Here is a 19210-nt window from a genome sequence, read left to right as displayed (position 1 = left end):
ATGAATAAAATCCATCACAAATTGTGATGAATAGAACAACTTATGCGAATTAAATTGAGATACAAAATTGTTGCAAGATTTATTAGGCTCCCAGCAGCTACTACTTGTTACTTGGAAACATAAAACAATTTTTAAAATAGGAAAACAGACCCAATATCATCTCAACAAGTTTTACTAGTCACTCCTATAATAATATTGTCCATTAATGAGAACAAGAATTCAAAAAACTAATGAAGGAGATCTACATTTGTATATATAGGCACATATATAATTTTGTTTAACATATTATAGACATATAGTACTATAATGCCACCATATGAGCACAATCAGATTATATCAATAAGTTCTTAGATAACTAGCAAAATCTTTAACTATCTTAAAACATTTTCCTAGCTAGCTAAATCTTATATCAATAGCCTAGCTAATTCTTTAACTATCTTATTAAAACATTTCCTTAGATATTGCCTTATTCACAATGGCAATGAAATATTAATCAATTGGAATGTTGAGCAAGATTTTTTTTATCTTACCCCTTGAGGCCATAATGCATGTAGGACTAGGAACTATCAAAGTGAAAAGTTCAGGAGATAGAAAAAGGTTAAAGTTTGACATTTATTAGATACATACATATACACATGCATCACTTGTTTCATTTCTAATTAATTGTTTGTTGTCAATTAAGAGTTCAATTATATGTGGTAGGAAAACACAAAATGATGGGTGGCTGTGCTATAGGTTCCCTTTTTCTCGAGCACTTACCTAAAAAACATTGTATTTACTTCATTTAATTAAGGGACTGAGACTTCATTCATTGGATAACTTGGACCTTGAAAAGTGGCATGTTAGGTAAGCTCATCAACAAATCTATCTATGTTGGTGCCTCAGCTAGCATGAGAAACATATAGGGGTGCTTTTATTTTACTTACGAATAAGTCACTGCTTAATTATTGTGTCACTGGATCCACAAGTGCACCTTTTATAAGCTGAATTATTATTATTGGACCACCGAATATGGGGGGTCCCCATCACAGTTACACTTTTCCTATAAAGTTATCGCTCCATGACTCTAGTATGGATATCAGTTTCTATCTCATTAGTACCAATGTGATATAATCAAGAAAGTTTGGGCGTTATCTATTGTTTGCCGAGGAAAAATTTTCAACAGATTCAAACAAAAACAATCAAAATAACAAGCAATTGAGTCAATTTGGATAAATATGTCAATAACAAGTATACAATCAACAGACTCATATTTGGAAAATCATGGCATGTTATAGCAATTACGAGAACTATATACCAAATTCATTATCATAAACAGGGGATTTGCATTCAACAAGCACTGCATATGTAAAGAAAGACCAATTAAAATATTGTCTATCCATTTCAAAACCACATGGGTTCTGATTAGTTGGCTTCAAGAGATGAACAAATATCATCAAGAACTACACTAGTTCTCACAAGTGTTGTTCAATAGAAAAAATGAAAAGAAATAAAAATACAAGAATGAGTGACAGTGGAAAAGTTAAAAAAAATAATAAGAAGAAAACCTTCGTAGAGTTGCGGTACGAGCGATATGAGCACAAAAAAATCGGAAGCACGGAGGCAAATGGAACCACATACTTGTTTATTATTGGTACAAAAAGAGAAAACAAAAGCAAAAAACAGAGAGAAACAAACCTCTTCGTGAGCAAAAAGAGAGCGAAAAAGAGAGACAAACCTCTTCGTAAAGAACTGATTTCGCTCTACTGGACGACGCCGTTCAAGGGGAAGCCACACTCACGCTCACACTCCAAAACGCAAGCCACACTCACCTCCTCTTCACCGCACCTATCACCTCCTCTTCGTGAGTTTGGCTTCTGCGAACGACTCTTAGGGTTCAGGAGGGAACTAAAAAAATTATACATAGTAATAATTAAGTTATTGTTTTATTTTTAAAAATAATAAAATATTTGTATTTGAAAAAAATTAAAAATAAATTAAAAATAAAGTGAAATATTTACTCTATTTTTTTTGGTTCGTCCCTAGAGTATCCACCGCCGATAGCAGTGACTAATCTCCTCGCTACGTTGGAGGCACCTCAAAGGGTGGGATAACTGGCCCCAAGATTTAACGCAATCATGCAATATAAGCTAAATATTAATTTACAGTTTTTTAATGTTGATCCTTCTAATTTTTTAAAATTATTTTTAATCCTTATAGGATTATCTTTTCTCAATTTCAGTCTTTATAATATATTTTTTTTCAAAGTTTAGTCAGTATAAATTTATATTTTTTCTTTCTAATTTTTAGTTGTTAGTACGAAGTTACATGAACTAAAGTAAAAGAAAAATTATAATATTTAAAGAACTAAAATTTGAAAAATGCATATTTATAAGGACAAAAATAAATTAAAAATTTATAAAGAAATAAAATTGAGAAAACATGAACTTACACAGACTAAACTCATATCTAAATCAAAATAAAAAAAAGATTTAAAATTATCAAAATTAAGAAAACAAAACATACACCGACTAAATTCATATTATAAACATTGAAATTGTATTTAACATTTATGATGATATATATGTGGTTTTAAAAAATATATATGAGTGAAAATTTAGTTACTTTAAAAGTAACTCTTAAAAGAGTTATTTAATGAATGTAATTAGGTTATATATTGAATTTCTTATTCAATAAATTAAGTCTAAAAATTTGTATACTTTATATTTTAATCAATAATTTTATTGAGTTTTGCTTATATATATATATATATATATATATATATATATATATATATATATATATATATATATATATTGGACAAGATAAGAAGATAAGGAAAATAATCCTTATAATGTGTGTTTGGATGAAAAATTTTACAAATTTAAAGAATTTTAAATTCTTTGTATTTGAATTACTTTGATGCTATGGAAGTTTATGGCTTCAAGGGTACCATCAAAATAAGAGTAAGCGAGGAACATGTTCATTTTTTACACATCGGGATACTAAAGTGAATGCTATAAAATACAGGTTTGTGAAGTAGTTTTATATTTTTATAAATTTGCTGAAATGATTTTGTAATATAATTTTGTTGAAATGATTTTGTAATTTTAAGGGAAACATTTTCAGTCCATGAAATTATAATGAGTGTGCATGCTTTGTAAATTATCACTTGAGAGTGCAAACGAGAGGTTAGAGTCGTTTGAGGCAAATTTGATGGTGTTTCATTCTATCGTTGACTGTAGGTGGTTATTACAATGTCAATTAATTCATATGCTATTTCCCTTCCTTTTTCTTTGTGATACATATGAATATATAGTTGTAATATTTATTCATTTAAATCAATTCTAACTCATATTTTTCACAATATTAGGATACTTGAAAATGCAAGATCGAGTAATACCCGCCATATCAACAAGTTTCATGCAAAATAAAAAATCTCCATTTTTTGAGGTTGTGCTTATTTCTTTCATAAATCTAAATTAGATTAATTTATAAGTTTTTTTTAAGCATAAAAATTAAGAAATTAAAAGATATTATTTTATTAACGAAAAATAAGAAATTTTTAATTTTTTTACTAAAAATTTAAATTTTAAAATTAAAAAATTATGAAATTAGAAAGACATTTTTCAATAAACAACTAAATTAGAAAATAAGAAATCAATAACTTAGAAAAATAAATTGAGACTTCTAATTTCTTTACTTAAATTTATAAGTATTTTTTAAATTTATTATATTATAATTAAATTATTAAATTAAAAAAATTATTTTAAAGTATTTTTTAATTACACATTCATTTTTAACTTTTTTAGCTAAAAAATTAAAGGCTTAATTGTATTTTTGATCCTTCAAGTATTGTAATTGTGCAATTTTGATCCCTAAGGTTTTAATTGGGTAATTTTAGTCCCTAAATGATTGGAATTGTGCAATTTTAGTCCTTCAATTTTTAATTGAACACTTTTAGTCCATCAAATATCATAATTGTGCGATTTTAGTCTTTCCCATTAAAAATTTAATAATTTTAATATATATATATATATACACAATATTTTAAAATTATATTATTTTTCTATTCAAGTTAATGTATATTATAATTTTTATTAATATATCAAATTGTAACATCCCGAATTTTCTATTAGTATAATAGTTAATTATTATTTATTTTATATTTGTGGACATTATGTTCTTATAGTTATTCTAATGGGTTTTATAGAACATTTTAAAGGTTTTTAATAATTATTAGTATTTTAATAATGAATATTTATGAAAATTATTTTTTGTAATATTTTGATTTTTAGTAGCCCAGAACGGGTCATTCTCAAACTGGAACGGGTCGTTCTATACTACTAAAATAGCCTATTAAAACTAAAGCGGAACGGGCCGTTCTAACACATGATTTTATGATCAATACGCCAACCCAGAACGGGCCGTTCCACTTTGGGAATGGGCCGTTCCAGACATGGCTGTTGTACCTTAAAATGTGAGTCCAAAACGAGCCGTTCTGGTTTGAGAACGGGCCATTCTGGATATACATGCTTCTTTTGTTGTTTTTCTTATATTTAAATATAAATGTATAATTTTAATATCTCTATGGGTTCCTATGGGAAACCCTAAGGGAATGCATTTGTAATTGTAAGAGACAATTATATAAGTAAGATGTTTATTGTATGGATTAGAGTGCTCTGTGGGTTCTGAACAGAACCCTGAGAGAAACAGACAAACTGTGAAAGTTTCTGTTTTGCTTTTTGATTGTTCTGTTGTATTCCTTGTTGTATGAGATGTATGAATATGTATTTAATTTCGCAAATAGATGAGTTTTGATTTGAATTAAAGTACTCTGTGAAAATTATGAATGACATGTGATAATGTGATATGGTGATGTGACATGATGATGTGATATGATAATGAGACATGACAATGTGATATGAGAATGAGACATCATAATATGATAAGGGTGTGACCCGACATGTACTCCTAGACTACTCTTCGTGTATTGCTAGCGGCAATATGCCATGTGATATGTTACTGGCGCCACATGTATGATAATATGTAGTCTGTGTCCATACATATGAATTTTTAATGTTATATGATAAATTGATGTTTTATGTCTTGAATGAGTGAGATGTAATATTATTATTAATTTATCTATGTTATATATGTTTTGTTTGTGTTTGGTTATCTGGTGTATATTCTTACACTGTGAGCCAGAGTGAGATGTTTCTCACTCCTTTTCTTGTGTTATTTTTCCTAGACTATCTTATAGGTAATTATCAGCACGAGGCTGAGGATGTTGGTGATGAAGCTTAGGCTTCTATGTTGGGATTTGCTCTGATAGAATATGTGACATCGGGGCATAGATAGAATTAGATTAGAATGTTTTTATTAAATTATTTAGGAAGACCTTATATTATTTCTATGTAATTTCCGCTGATTAAGCTACTGTTTAAGTTATGGATGTGATACCCTTTATTTAAACATGTTTGGTATTTCAATTATGAAAAAAATTATGTTATTCAATTTTTGTTATTTGTGTTATGGTATGTGGGGTAGAGGGTGTCACACAAATGATATACATTTATTATTACTAAATAAATAAAATTTATATATTATTATTTTTATAATATTATTGATAAATTAATATCAATAATATTATTAGTATATTTATAGATAAACTAATAATTTGATAAATATAACTTATTATATATTAATATACTTTTACAAAAATATAAGTATATTAATTATAAATATACATATCTTATCTAGTATATTTATATTTTTGTAAAAGTATACTAATATATACTAAGTTATATTTATCAAATTATCAATTTATCTATAAATATACTAAAAATATTATTGATATTAATTTATTAGCAATATTAAATTATTAATAATATATAAATTTTATTTATTTAGTAATAATAAATATATATCATTTGCTACATTAATAAAAATTATAGTATACGTTAACTTAAATAAGCAAATAATTGTATAATTTTAAAATATTATATATATATATATATATTAAAATTTTAAAATTATTAAATTTTTAATAGGAGAGATTCAAATTGTATAATTATGATATTTGAGGGACTAAAATTGTTCAATTAAAAATTGAAGGACTAAAATTGCACAATTGCAATTCTTTAGGCACTAAAATTATCCAATTAAAACCTTAGGGATCAAAATTGCACAATTACAATACTTGAGGGATCAAAAATGTAATTAAGCCAAAATTAAATTAATACTCTTTTTTTTTTAATTTCACAAGTTTTTTTTTTTTTAAATACTTTTAATGAATGTCTTAATAATCTTATGCTCAAAATTGACAATTTTTTATTTAATTAAATGAATTTCATAATTTTTTCAGTCCTTTAATGAAAAAAATATTTTTAATTTTATTTATTTTTTTTAAAAAAAATTAACATATTTTCTTTAATTATGCATAATTCTTAGATATAACAGTTTCATAAATAAAATTTAATATTTTGAGAGGGAACAATTCATCACAAATTTCTTCACAAAATATTTTAAGCTATGGGATTTGTGACGACATACAAATGTTGACTAAAATTTCGTTACAAAATCCGTCACTGACTTATTTATTATAGTATTGTGACTCATTTTTGTGACGGGATATTTATAGACGAACTTAATCCGTCACTAATTTTTTTTATTTAGTGACGAAATTTGTGACTGATATTTTAGAGAAAAAATTTATTCCATCACAAAATTCGTCACAAATATATATATTTTTTTATTTAGTGATGAAATTTGTAACGAATTTTTAGAGACGAAATTTTTTCCGTCACAAAATCCATAAAAAATGTTTTTTTAATTTAGTGACAAAATTTGTGACGGATTTTTTAGAGACGAAATTTATTCCATCACAAAATTCGTCACAAAAGTCAATAAATGCTAGTCCGTCACAAAACTTAAAATTCCCTCACAAAATGTGTCACTATTAGCGACGATATTGGTTCCGTCACAAAATTCGTCACAAATATTAATTTTTCTAGTAGTGTATATTTTCGAAAAAATTGTGACAGTTGTGTGTTTTCGAAACGATGTTTGCTGAAACAATTTTAAAGATTACAAACTGTATGATTATTTAATATTTGTTTAACTAACATGGTAGTTATTTCCTTTTGTATTGATCCTGCAAAAATATTTTGTTTCTTAAAAATTAAACATGTCTAATAAAACTTTTACACAAAATGCAGGTATTACTTTTATATATAGTAATAGATAATAATTTACGTTCATTTTTTGTGTAGAAATTTTACCAAAACAAACCCATGATTAAAACTAAAATTTATCATATATTGATGGTACTATTAAACCTAAAAATAATAATAGGACGCAAGAAGCATTCACATGCTGCTATATCAACTCTAAAATCGTCTATATAGATCTTTTGAAGTGTGAGACTCATTATATAGAAAGTGTAGTGTTTGATCTAACCGTTAAAATTCATTAAAATTTATTAAAACACTTTTTTTATTTTCATCCATTTTTAATTAATCATGTTTCTATTAATAACTTAGCTGAAAGTGTTACCTATACAAAGTAAGAACCATGAATGGACTTCAACGATGAGTGCAACACTGACTTAGATCAAAGTGCACCTAGTCTCAAATGTGTCGCAATACTGGTAATTTGGTACACATCAGAACACAATGCTGAAATGAGTAACAAATTGTGACTTTTAGAGTCAAGTTTTTATGCACCAAATTGTGACTTTTATATTTTAGTTTTATAACAAACTAAAGAAATCAATTATGAATGGAATAAATAGAAACCATGCACGTAACTCTTGCACTTTTTTTTTATTTTATTCTTTTTTATTTTGATTCTATATATATTCACCTTTTGCATTTGTAATAAAAAACAAAAAGGATGATCGGGAGAGAAGAAGGAGAGGAATAATATGAGAATGAATATTTCTCTCTCTCATTGAAACCAATACAAAAGGTCTGAATATATACAAGCAGTACACCTATTCTAGGCTTAACCGTAAAGCAAAATATCAAAGCAATGAACTAATAAAAATAAGACACGTGCAAAAAGATCGGGAAAGTATAAAAAAGATCACAGCTTGATTTTATCAGAAAAGACAAAATAGCAGAATTGATATTAGCTTCCTTCTAGAAGCTTGTATCCATATCCTTTGATACCCCCTGCAAGCTAGGGAGCAAATATTGATGAGACCCAACTTGGAACAACTACTCTTGAAAGATTGAGGACTTAAGGCTTTGGTATAGATGTTTGCTAGCTGCTCAGTGGTGGAAATGGGAAGCAAATGAATGAGACCTTTCTTCAATTTTTCCCTGACAACATGGCATTCTATTTCTATGTGTTTCGTGCACTCATGAAACACTGAGTTTTCTGCAATGTATCTTGTTGAGTCATTGTCATAGTACAAAAGAGATGGTTGCTAAAAAAAACTTTGAAATCTTGAAGAAGATAAGTTAGCCATTGAATTTCACATGTAACTACAGCCATTGCTCTATATTCAGCTTCACAAGAACTCTTTGATATTGTTCCTTGCTTCTTTGATTTCCAAGATATGAGGGAATTCCCAAGATACACACTAAAATCAGTCACTGATTGTCTTGAATCACTGCAGGTGCCCCAATCACTATCACAAAAGCCTTTTAGATGAGCAGAATTGCTGGAAGAGAAAAATAAACCAAGACTTGGGGCTTCTTTAATATATCTGAGAATTCTAATTGCTGCAGTATAATGAGCTATTGTGGGTTTAGCAAGAAATTGAGAAAGTTGCTACATAGAAAAGGTTATGTCAGGTCTAGTATTAGTGAGATACATAAGCCTTCCAATCAATCTTTTGTATGCTTGAACATTTGTGAAAGATGCACTTCCAGTAGAAGAAAATTTGGAAACATTATCAATTGGAGTGACTACAGGTTTGCATGCAAAAAGACCTGCATCTGTTAGTAATTCCAGTGCATATTTCCTTTGATTCACCATTATCCCTTTCTTGTTTCTTGCTACTTCAAGACCAAGAAAATATCTCAAATCCCCAAGATCCTTGATCTTGAATGTCTCATTCAAGGCTTGTTTGATTCGATGAATCTCTTCTTTATCATTTCCTGCCAATATTATATCATCTACATACACCAATAATGTTGTAAAAGACCCTTCAGAAGAATTAATTAACAAGGAATGATCATTCATAGATTATGTGTATCCAGTGAAAAGCAAAAAAGATGATAATTTGGCAAACCATTCTCTGCTGGCTTGCTTAAGGCCATATAAAGCCTTTTGTAATTTACAAACTTGTCCTAGTTGAATAGAAGTCAATCCAGGAGGAGCAACCATGTATACATCTTCTTTAAATTCTCCATGTAAAAAGGCATTGTTTATGTCTAACTATTTTAATTCCCAGTTATAGATAGAAGTTAGGGAAAGAAGCAACCTTATAGTTTTCATCTTTGCTACTGGAGAAAAGGTATCAAGGTAGTCAATGCCTTCTGTTTGGGTGTACCCCTTTGCCACTAGTCTTTCCTTATACCTTTCAACAGTCCCATCAGGCTTATATTTTATTTTGAACACCCATTTACAACCTATGGCAGCTTTGTCCTTAGGCAGAAGAGCAGCCTCCCATGTTTGATTTGACTCCAAAGAAAATATCTCACATTGTATAGCCTTTCCCCAATAGTCATAGTTTATAGCTTCAGAATAAGTATTTGGCTCAACATGTGAGGAAATAGATATAACAAAGGATAAGTAAGCAGATGATAATTTATTATAAGACAAAACAGAATTCAAAGGATATTTAACTCTTGAAGATGTATTGGAAACATTAAGATTACAATGGTAATCCTTTAGATACTCAGGTGGATTTTTTGTTCGGGTACTCATTCGAACTAGCTGATGAGATTCAAAATTTTGTTCTGTATCATGGTCTTCATTGAGGTTTTGGTCTATTTGTGGGCATACTTCTACTAGAACTTCAATGTCAGATTCATGGTCATTATTACTATTATTATCAGAATTATCACAAGGTGCAAGAATGACTTGTGATGGCTGACTCAAAATGGGTTGATCCTCAATAAAAGGACTTTGATCATGAATGTTAGGACTGTCAGTTTCATTGGTAGCATCTTGAACCCTTTGATATGGAACAACATGTTCATGGAAAACAACATCCCTAGATGTGACACCCTCTACCCCAACATACATATACAGTAATTATAAAAAAAATAGAATTTTTCATCAATAAAAATCAAATTTCCAACCACGTAAGGATAAAGAGTTCACATTCATAAACTTAATCCAAATAACATGCCAGTAAAATTACAAAGAAATAAAACTAAATTTTCTAAAATAATTTAATAAGAACATCTTTAAACTAATTCTATCTATGTCCCGATGTCACATGTCCTATCAGAGCAAAACCCAACATAGAAGCCTAAGCTTCATCACCAACATCCTCAGCCTCACGCTGATGATCACCTGTATAACAGTCAAAACAGAACAACATGAGAAAAGGGAGTGAGAAACATCTCACTCTGGCTCACAGTGTAGAAATATACGCCGAATAGCCAAACACAAACAAAATAAGTATAACATAGATAAATTAATAATAACATCACACTCATCCAAGACATAAACCATCACTTTATCATATAACATTAAGAATGCATATGCATGGACACGGACTACATATTATCATGCATGTGGCGCCAGTAAAACATCAAATGGCATATTGCCGCTAGCAATACACGAAGAGTAGTCTAGGAGTACATGCCGGGTCACACCCTCTGCGCACTCTCACTAGAAGGATATACTACCAGAGTCTCGTCGGGATAGCTAAGCCGCGCAAGATACATCCCATGCACACAATGAGCGAGACTGGGACTTCCAAACCGAGCTATCCCCAATGACTAATCCCCAAAGCTTTTACACTAGGGGGCCTTCTCTGGCGGTGTATTCCATATCGTACCCTTAAAACACTTATGCAAATGATGCATGTCAATCAAGACTCTATGCATTCTCATATCACATTATCATGTCTCATTCTCATATCACATTATCATGTCTCAACACATCTCATCATCACATCTCCTCATTACATTTCATCATCACATTGGCATTATTACATCATATTCACAATTTTCACTGAGCACTTTTATTCATATCAGAACTCATATATTTGCAAAGGTAAACATATATTCATACATCTCGTACAACAAAGAATACAATAGAACAATCAGAAGGTAAAACAGAAAATATTATAAATATGCCTATTTCTCATAGGATTCCCACAGGAACCCACAGAGGAAACTAATTCATATCAAAACTTATTTATTTTCAAAATTATATACATATTTACACTCAGCAAATATCAAGAAACACAACAGAAAACTCAGAAGGTAAAACAGAAAACATTTAAAATTTGCCTCTTACAATTATCAATGCATTCCCTTAGGGTTTCCCATAGGAACCCATAGAAATCTCAATTCATACGATTAATTACATATAAGAAAACAATAGGCAAAACAGATACAATTGGGAAAAACCCCTCATACATAAGCATACAAAAAATGCAACAAACACAGGATTGGGGGCCAATCTCACTACCCAGCATACAATCTCACACCTAGAGCGAGGTTTCTCACTCCCCCCTTACCTCGATAAGCAGAGCCGAATCTTGTTGGTCGCCCCCTCTAGGTTCCCCTTCGTCTTCAGAGAGAAAGGAGGAAAAAGATAAGAAAATGAAAAAAATGAGTTTTAGAGAGTGCAAAACGCTTTATTTATAGGCATCAGGTCGCGGCCAGAACGGCCCGTTCTGAATCCGGAACGGCCCGTTCTGGGCACACGGAATAGGTACAAAAGCCTCTCCCAGAACGGCCCGTTCCAAAACCAGAACGGCCCGTTCTGGGGTTTCCTGAACGGCCCGTTTCAATGTGGAACGGCCCATTCTGAGTCAAACTTTGTTCTTTTAAAAATCACATCCGGAACGGCCCGTTCCTAAAGTGGAACGGCCTGTTCTGGGTTAAAATTTTACCCATGAATGCTTGATTTGGAACGGCCCGTTCCAGAGCTATGAAAATCCAAATTACTGATTAATAAATAAATAAATAACGTATATATATATCAAAATAAAATATCAATACAATTTAAAACATGATTTTCTTCAAATAATAATTATAACAAAAATATCATAATTAATAATATTATACAAAATAATTTTCATAAATGATTATTATTAAAAACCTTTAAAAATTCAATCAAACTCATTTAATTAATCAAAATAATTATAAGGAAATAATCTTCATAAATACAAAAATAAATAATAATAATTTGTAGTATTATTAGAAAAATTTGGGATGCACTACTAAAAAAATTAAAATTTGTGACGAAAATTTGTGACGGATAAAATGTCGTCACTAATAGTGACGACTTTTGTGACGAAAATTTTATTTTTGTGACGGACTACTTATTTTTAGAGTTTATGACGGATTTTGTGACGGAAAAAAAAATTAGGCTTAACCATAAAGCAAAATATCAAAATATCATTGAAACCAATACAAAAGGTCTGAATATATACAAGCAGTACACTTATTCTAGGCTTAACCATAAAGCAAAATATCAAAGCAATGAACTAATAAAAATAAGACACATGTGCAAAAAGATCAGAAAAGAATAAAAAAGATCACAACTTGATTTTATCAGAAAAGACAAAATAGTAGAATTGATATTAGCTTCCTTCTAGAAGCTTGTATCCATATCCTTTGATAATTTGTTTCATCTAAAAGTTTCCTACAATTTACCATTAGTCATTCCCATATTATCAGAAAAGACAAAATAACAGAATTGATATTAGCTTCCTTCTAGAAGCTTGTATCCATATCCTTTGATAATTTGTTTCATCTAAAAGTTTCCAACAATTTACCATTAGTCATTCTCATATTATCAACAATCATTAAGCCACTGATAAAATAACAGAGATTGGAAATTGACTATACACTACAACAAAAATTATTTTTAACGACAATTGTTTAATGGCAATAATTTAATTACTGCTATTTAATTATATAATAAAAATATTAATGGCTAATATATAATAGCCACTAAAAGTGTATTTATATTACACTAAAGTTTATTATTAGCGACAATTATTTATTGAAAAAAACTAGTCCCACATCGATTAGAGATAAGATAATTAAATAGTATATAAGTGAGTAATAACTATCACCTTATAAGTTGATTTATAGGGTTGAGTTAGACTCTTAATTCACTATAATAAATTAATATCAAATCACCCACTATTACCAAGTTCAATAGTGCTATATAACAATTAGAGAGCAACTTTCACCTTATAAATCTCACATCTCTTAAGAGATAAGACAATTAAAAAAATATATAAATAGAAAACAACCCTCATCTTACAAATCTCACATCGACTAGAGATAAAAAAAAAGAGTATATAAGTTATGAATTTAGAAAAGAAAATTATAGGAATAAATTATTTAAAGTTTTACTAGCAAAAGATAAAAGTCACTAAATGGATGGAAAGGAGACAATTGAAAAAATAACTTTTAATAGCCTTTAAAATGACTACTAAAATTGCCACTAAAAAAAATAAGTTTTCCCGACAATTTAGTAGGTCTTTACCAGCATTTTATATAAATGTCGGTAATAGTATTAGCGACACTAGATATACCAGCCATTATCTAAATGCTGGTAAAAAAAATAATGATCATTTATATGGTCGCTAAAGAATAAATTAATTGCCACAAAAACCTAATTTTGGTGTAGTGATAGTTCTATCTGGATAATTTGTTTTTCATATACAATTATAGAATAAATAAAATAAGTTATTATTTATAAAAATTGAAATAAGCTTATACATAACTAATTTATAAAAATATTTCTACATTAAAATTTTTAAAATATGTTTTTTAACTTTATATACAAGCAAATTTTATTTTATACAAAAAAATTTATTTCATTTTTTTTCCTCCTAAAACTGATTTTGGAAATCTTTATCTAAACAATCCCTAACTCGAGAGTTATAGGTTGATCAGTAGGTGATGGGTTGTTAGAATTGAATAGAGTCTCAAATTGATTGATTAATTATTATTAACAAATTTACGGGAAAAAATGAGTAACTGAGTTTGAGTTAAAATTAAATAGAGCCAAAATATTTATTTATCTATTTCCTTTCTTTTTAGATTAAAAAAAATAATTTACTTGGACAAAATTGTGATTTGTGAAGTGAACTTGTTTCAAGAGTACCAACAAAACCTTCGAACACTAAATTCCACTTTCATCCAAGATTGTTCCAATTATAAACATATATCCCTAAAATAATTATAGGAAGCATATATTAATGAAAATCCAGTCAAACCGTTATGACCTTAATTATCCATAAAATAATGCACATCCCCAACCAAAACAGTAGAAAAAGTTACTACTCTAAGATGCCTTCAAGACCCTTACTATTCCTAAAAGCTAAAAGTAAAATCAACAAAAACAAAAGAAACTAAATTCTAAGGAATTTCGTAGCATATACTAAAATCTAATGTTTCACCTAAGAGTTAGCTCAGTTGGTTGAACAATGTATGTAAGTTGATATTCAGTTCAATTCCAACAGATTAAAAAATCTAATGTTTCTTCAATCATCATCATTTCAAATATTGTTGTTGTCTCACAAATTGCATCAATTGCAAGTCTGTTCTCGACCCTACAATTAGTTTGACCAAGCATAGCCTCATTAACATGAATATAACATTTCTGCTTGCCAAGACATAACTGCAAAAAGAATTAAAAAAAAATTAGGTTCTAGTCCTTTATAATAACGGAAATTAGAATAAAGTGACTATGCTAAAATAGTAAATTAATTACCCTTTTCACAACAGACAAAGTTTGACGAGATTCACAACGACCCTTCTTAAAGGATCCACGTTCACCCTGAGGTAGACCAAAGCTAGCAAATTTAATTTCAGATATGACTTGGTTCTCATTGCATGCTAATTCCAACCTATGTCCTTCATAGGCTTTTGCACATGCATTTGCAATGGTCACAGTGGCAACTTTAACCTCATAGGGGTTACCTCCTTGCTCTTCAAACAACTCCAATGTGTTATCTTCACCATCACGAAGAAATGAACGTGGGACATGGTACCTTATATACAAAGGAATTGAAGTAACGAAATTTAGTACACATCACATTGGCACATTTTAAAGGTCATTTCAAATTAAGTAAGCATGTTTACCATCTTTGACTTGGTTGTCCACAGCCTGTGGTGCATTTGTGTGAGCCATATGTGCCTCGGTAATCACATGTTTCACTACAACCATGATTTTAAATTGCGATTGCGGTAGCGGTTGCAGTTACTGCGGTTGCGGGTATTGCGATGCAGATTGCGGCTGTTGCGGTGTGAAATTATTAATTATTTTCACTAAATATAAAAAATTTATAATTATCAACATATATTTTATTTTTAAGGATTTATACATTTTAATTCCTTTTTTTTATTATAAATATTCTATTATTTTAATAAATAATTTAATTTATTTTAAAATTATAGTATCAATTTATCATATTGCGAATGTATTGCGATGCATTGCAGATGTGTTGCGGACACAACACCGTTACGTTGTAGAAAAATGTGTGATTTCCAGTCTCATCGCAATTGCGGTCCGATGCTGTTGATGCCGTTGCGGACAAGGCCGCAACAATATTACGGCCGCAATACGTGTTGCGGTCCGCAATTTAAAACCCTGACTACAACCATTCTCATGAGCAAGATAGCTTGGCCAATACCTACCAATGTTGTTACCATTTACCCAAGCTTGACCCTTTCCTAACCCTTTTAGATCTAACACAACAGGATCATTTCCTATGGGAGTTTGGAATGTAGTCTGTAAGAAAAAAAAGATTTTGAAATGTTAGATACAGAAGAATAATATGTTAAAATTCACCTATATGAATTTGGACAAAATTTAGTCACGAAATTGTAAGTATTGTTAATATTATTTTTTGATTAAAATAAAAAATTTGTTTAATAATATGCATGTGATAAATAATTTCATTAAATGTTAACATGTATTATAGAAATAAAACTTCAACTTTAATTAGAAAACAATACTATCAATACTTTATGTAAGATTTGTCCTATGATTTTATCACATTAGCCAAAGCTGCAAGTTATTCATCTATGGACCAAAGGCTTATAAATTTTACAAACTTGAAGACAATTTAATTTTTTCATTACTCAACTTAAAACCATGTGTACGGGTAGGGATGTTTAGCCACCTTCTTATCGGTTGCCGAAAGGCCGAATCAGGTGGCCGATCGCCAATCGGTTACCTGGTTCGGCTCATCTATATTAGTTATCATTAATAAACCATCAAAGGTTAATTAACTGATTAAGAAGTATTACCTAGCACGGTAAGGCTTTACAGGGCCCATAAGGTCCAGGGCCCACGAATGTCAGTATAAATAGCTCAGGTCAAAAGGTAACGTCACTGTTCATTAATTACCCTAGATTTCTGTGCCCGTGCTGACTTGAGCGTTGGAGTGCCTTTTGCAGGTACAAACCTTTTCACTCATATCGGATTGGAGCGTTCGTTCGGCCTTCAGAACTCAGGAAGACTATCGGTGTATCCTTATACAGGTACATTTGGCGCCCACCGTGGGGCCGAACGAAGTTGGTTGGAAGTTTGTTGAGAAGAACGATGCCGATAACTAGGAGAACAAACACGCAAGATCGTCCCATTGAGGAGCATGTGGAAGTGGTGGATGAGACCGATCTCTCTGAAACAGTGCGTTTGCTGAAACAAGAAATGGAATTAATGAAACAACAAAGAGAGAAGGATGCAAGGGAGCTTTCGGCCTTGAGGGCTGAGAATGAAGCATTGAAAAGTCAGGATACAACATGGAAACCTACTTATGTTACTAAAACACAAACTCAAGGATCGTACCAGTCTCACGCGGTACACACGTCGGCTCCTCATGCTTCGGCAGTAGCCCCTGAAAAGTTTCCTTCAGCTTTACCCACAGTGGGTCGTCCTGCAGATATGACCACTGTTGGATCACACCGGCACCCTTTTACCCCTTCCATTATGCAACTCCCTTTAATGGATAATTGGAAGGCTTTGCCCATTGACAAATATGATGGTACTACTGATCCTGATGAGCATTTAGATGTTTTTCTGACACAGGTAACCTTGAGTACAACAGATGATGCTGCATTGTGTAGGATTTTTCCTACGTCTCTTAAGGGCAGAGCTCTCAGTTGGTTCACTCGTCTCCCACCCAATTCCATTGACTCGTTCAACACATTGTCTTCACAATTTACTATTCAATTTGCGACAAGTCGCCCTCATAGTCTAACATCTTTGTCTCTGGTTGGTATCAGACAGGATAAGAAGGAGTCTCTTCGGACATTCATGGATCGGTTTAATAAGGCTACGTTGGAAATTCGAGATCTTAATCCTGCTGTTGCATTACATCATCTCACAACCGCATTAAAACCAGGACCGTTCGTTAATAGTATCTGTAAAAAACCTCCTTTGGACATGGATGAGTTAAGAAGAAGGGCTGATAAATATATGCAGATGGAGGAATTGGCAGAATATCGTAGTCAGGCCCAAGCTGAATCTTCTGGCAAGGTAGACAAGAAGATAGAACAACCATACAGGGGGCGAGGGAAGGAGATATCTCTTCGGGATCGGCCTAGTCGGGGCCCAAAATACACCCAATACACTCCACTTAACACTAGTCGTTCGGTAGTACTTGAACAAGCTTTGGCTTCCGAAGTGTTAATAATTCCGAAGAGAGCATCCACTCCACCACGGGCTGATACTAGTAAATATTGCCGATATCATCGTAATCGGGGACATTCAACTGATGAATGTGCGGCCCTTAGAGACAAAATTGAAGATTTGATTAAGCAGGGTAAGTTGCATAACTTTGTGGACAGGTCAGGTTCGTCCCAAACTCGCACATATCAACCCAAATATCAAGATCGGTACAAGCAAGACCGTTCCGGTAGAACCTCTGATAGAGCTCGGCGTGAAAGAAGTAGATCACGAGAACGAAAAGATGACTCGGCACCTTCGCATAGGAGAGTCATTAATACTATTGCAGGAGGATTTGCAGGTGGAGGCACAACTTCTTCGGCTCGGAGGAGGCATCTTCGAGCCATCCGATCGGTGAATTCCATTCACGGACAGCCTTCTCGGCGGTTACCAACAATAACATTCACCGATGCTGACTTCAAAGGCATTGATCCAGAGCAGGACGATCCGATGGTTATTAGTGTAGAAATACACAATTGCATCGTCAAGAAAACATTGATCGACCAGGGCAGTTCGGCGGATATATTATATTGGAACACATTCAAGCAGTTGGGTATTTCTGAAAAGGAATTGCTCCCTTATGATGATCCGTTGGTCGACTTTGCAGGAGAAAGAGTCAGTACCAGGGGATATATAAAACTTTTCACACGATTTTGTTTTGATGAAAAGGAAAGTAGAGAGGTTCAAGTGAAGTATATTGTGGTCGATGCTAACACTTCGTATAATATTCTCCTCGGCAGACCATCTTTAAATGCATTAGGGGCCATTGTCTCAACGCCACATTTGGCAATGAAGTTTCCGTCTGACAAAGGAAATGTAATCACAATTCATGCCGATCAAAAGGCTGCTAGGGAGTGTTATTATGCTAGTCTACGTGTCGACCAGATGGAAGAAAGGAAATCGAAATCAAAAAGAGCAAACGACGTGAATGTTTCGGCATTAGTAGAGCAGCATGTATGGGATCTTGATCCAAGAATGAACAACGAAGACCGTGTGGAGCCAGTAGAGTCAAAAGTACATTTTCATATAGGTGCAAATCCTGACCAGGTTACGTACATTGGTGCCGATATGAATGAGGAACACTGTTCGGCCCCTATGTAGGGTTATAATGGAAAATAAAGATCTTTTCGCATGGACGCCTTCCGACATGCCTGGAGTGGATCCCAAGGTCATGTGTCATAAGTTATCCATCTGTGCCGAGGCTAAACCAATTGCGCAACGTAAAAGGAAGATGGGGACAGAAAGAAAGCTTGCAGTTGAAATGGAGGTTGCTAAGTTACTTGATGCCGGATTTATTCGGGAAGTCCACTACACTACTTGGTTGGCGAATGTGGTAATGGTAAAAAAGTCGAATGGGAAGTGGAGAATGTGCACTGATTACACAAGTCTCAATAAG

General features: G+C 31.7%; 2 protein-coding genes across 2 annotated transcripts; one reads left to right on the top strand and one right to left on the bottom strand.

Annotated features, from left to right (window-relative positions):
* Positions 1 to 9369: 9369 nt before the first annotated feature.
* Positions 9370 to 13676, bottom strand: LOC145954131 (uncharacterized). The gene is made up of 2 exons (XM_083067874.1): positions 13670 to 13676; positions 9370 to 10166 (listed from the first exon to the last, which is right to left on the bottom strand). Exons 1-2 carry the CDS (start codon positions 13674 to 13676, stop codon positions 9370 to 9372), a joined length of 804 nt encoding a protein of 267 aa, XP_082924000.1.
* A 3013-nt stretch (positions 13677 to 16689) lies between these two features.
* LOC145954128 (uncharacterized) lies at positions 16690 to 18886 on the top strand. Its single transcript, XM_083067869.1, has 2 exons — positions 16690 to 18768; positions 18845 to 18886. The coding sequence occupies exons 1-2, from the start codon at positions 16690 to 16692 to the stop codon at positions 18884 to 18886; spliced, it is 2121 nt and encodes a 706-aa protein (XP_082923995.1).
* Positions 18887 to 19210: the final 324 nt, after the last annotated feature.

This window comes from Cajanus cajan, chromosome 1 (genome assembly GCF_000230855.2).
Source record: "Cajanus cajan strain Asha chromosome 1, NIPB_CcT2T_4, whole genome shotgun sequence".
Classification (NCBI taxonomy): domain Eukaryota; kingdom Viridiplantae; phylum Streptophyta; class Magnoliopsida; order Fabales; family Fabaceae; genus Cajanus; species Cajanus cajan.
The sequence above is the reverse complement of the archived record's forward strand: the minus strand, read 5'-3'. Positions and strand labels throughout refer to the sequence as shown.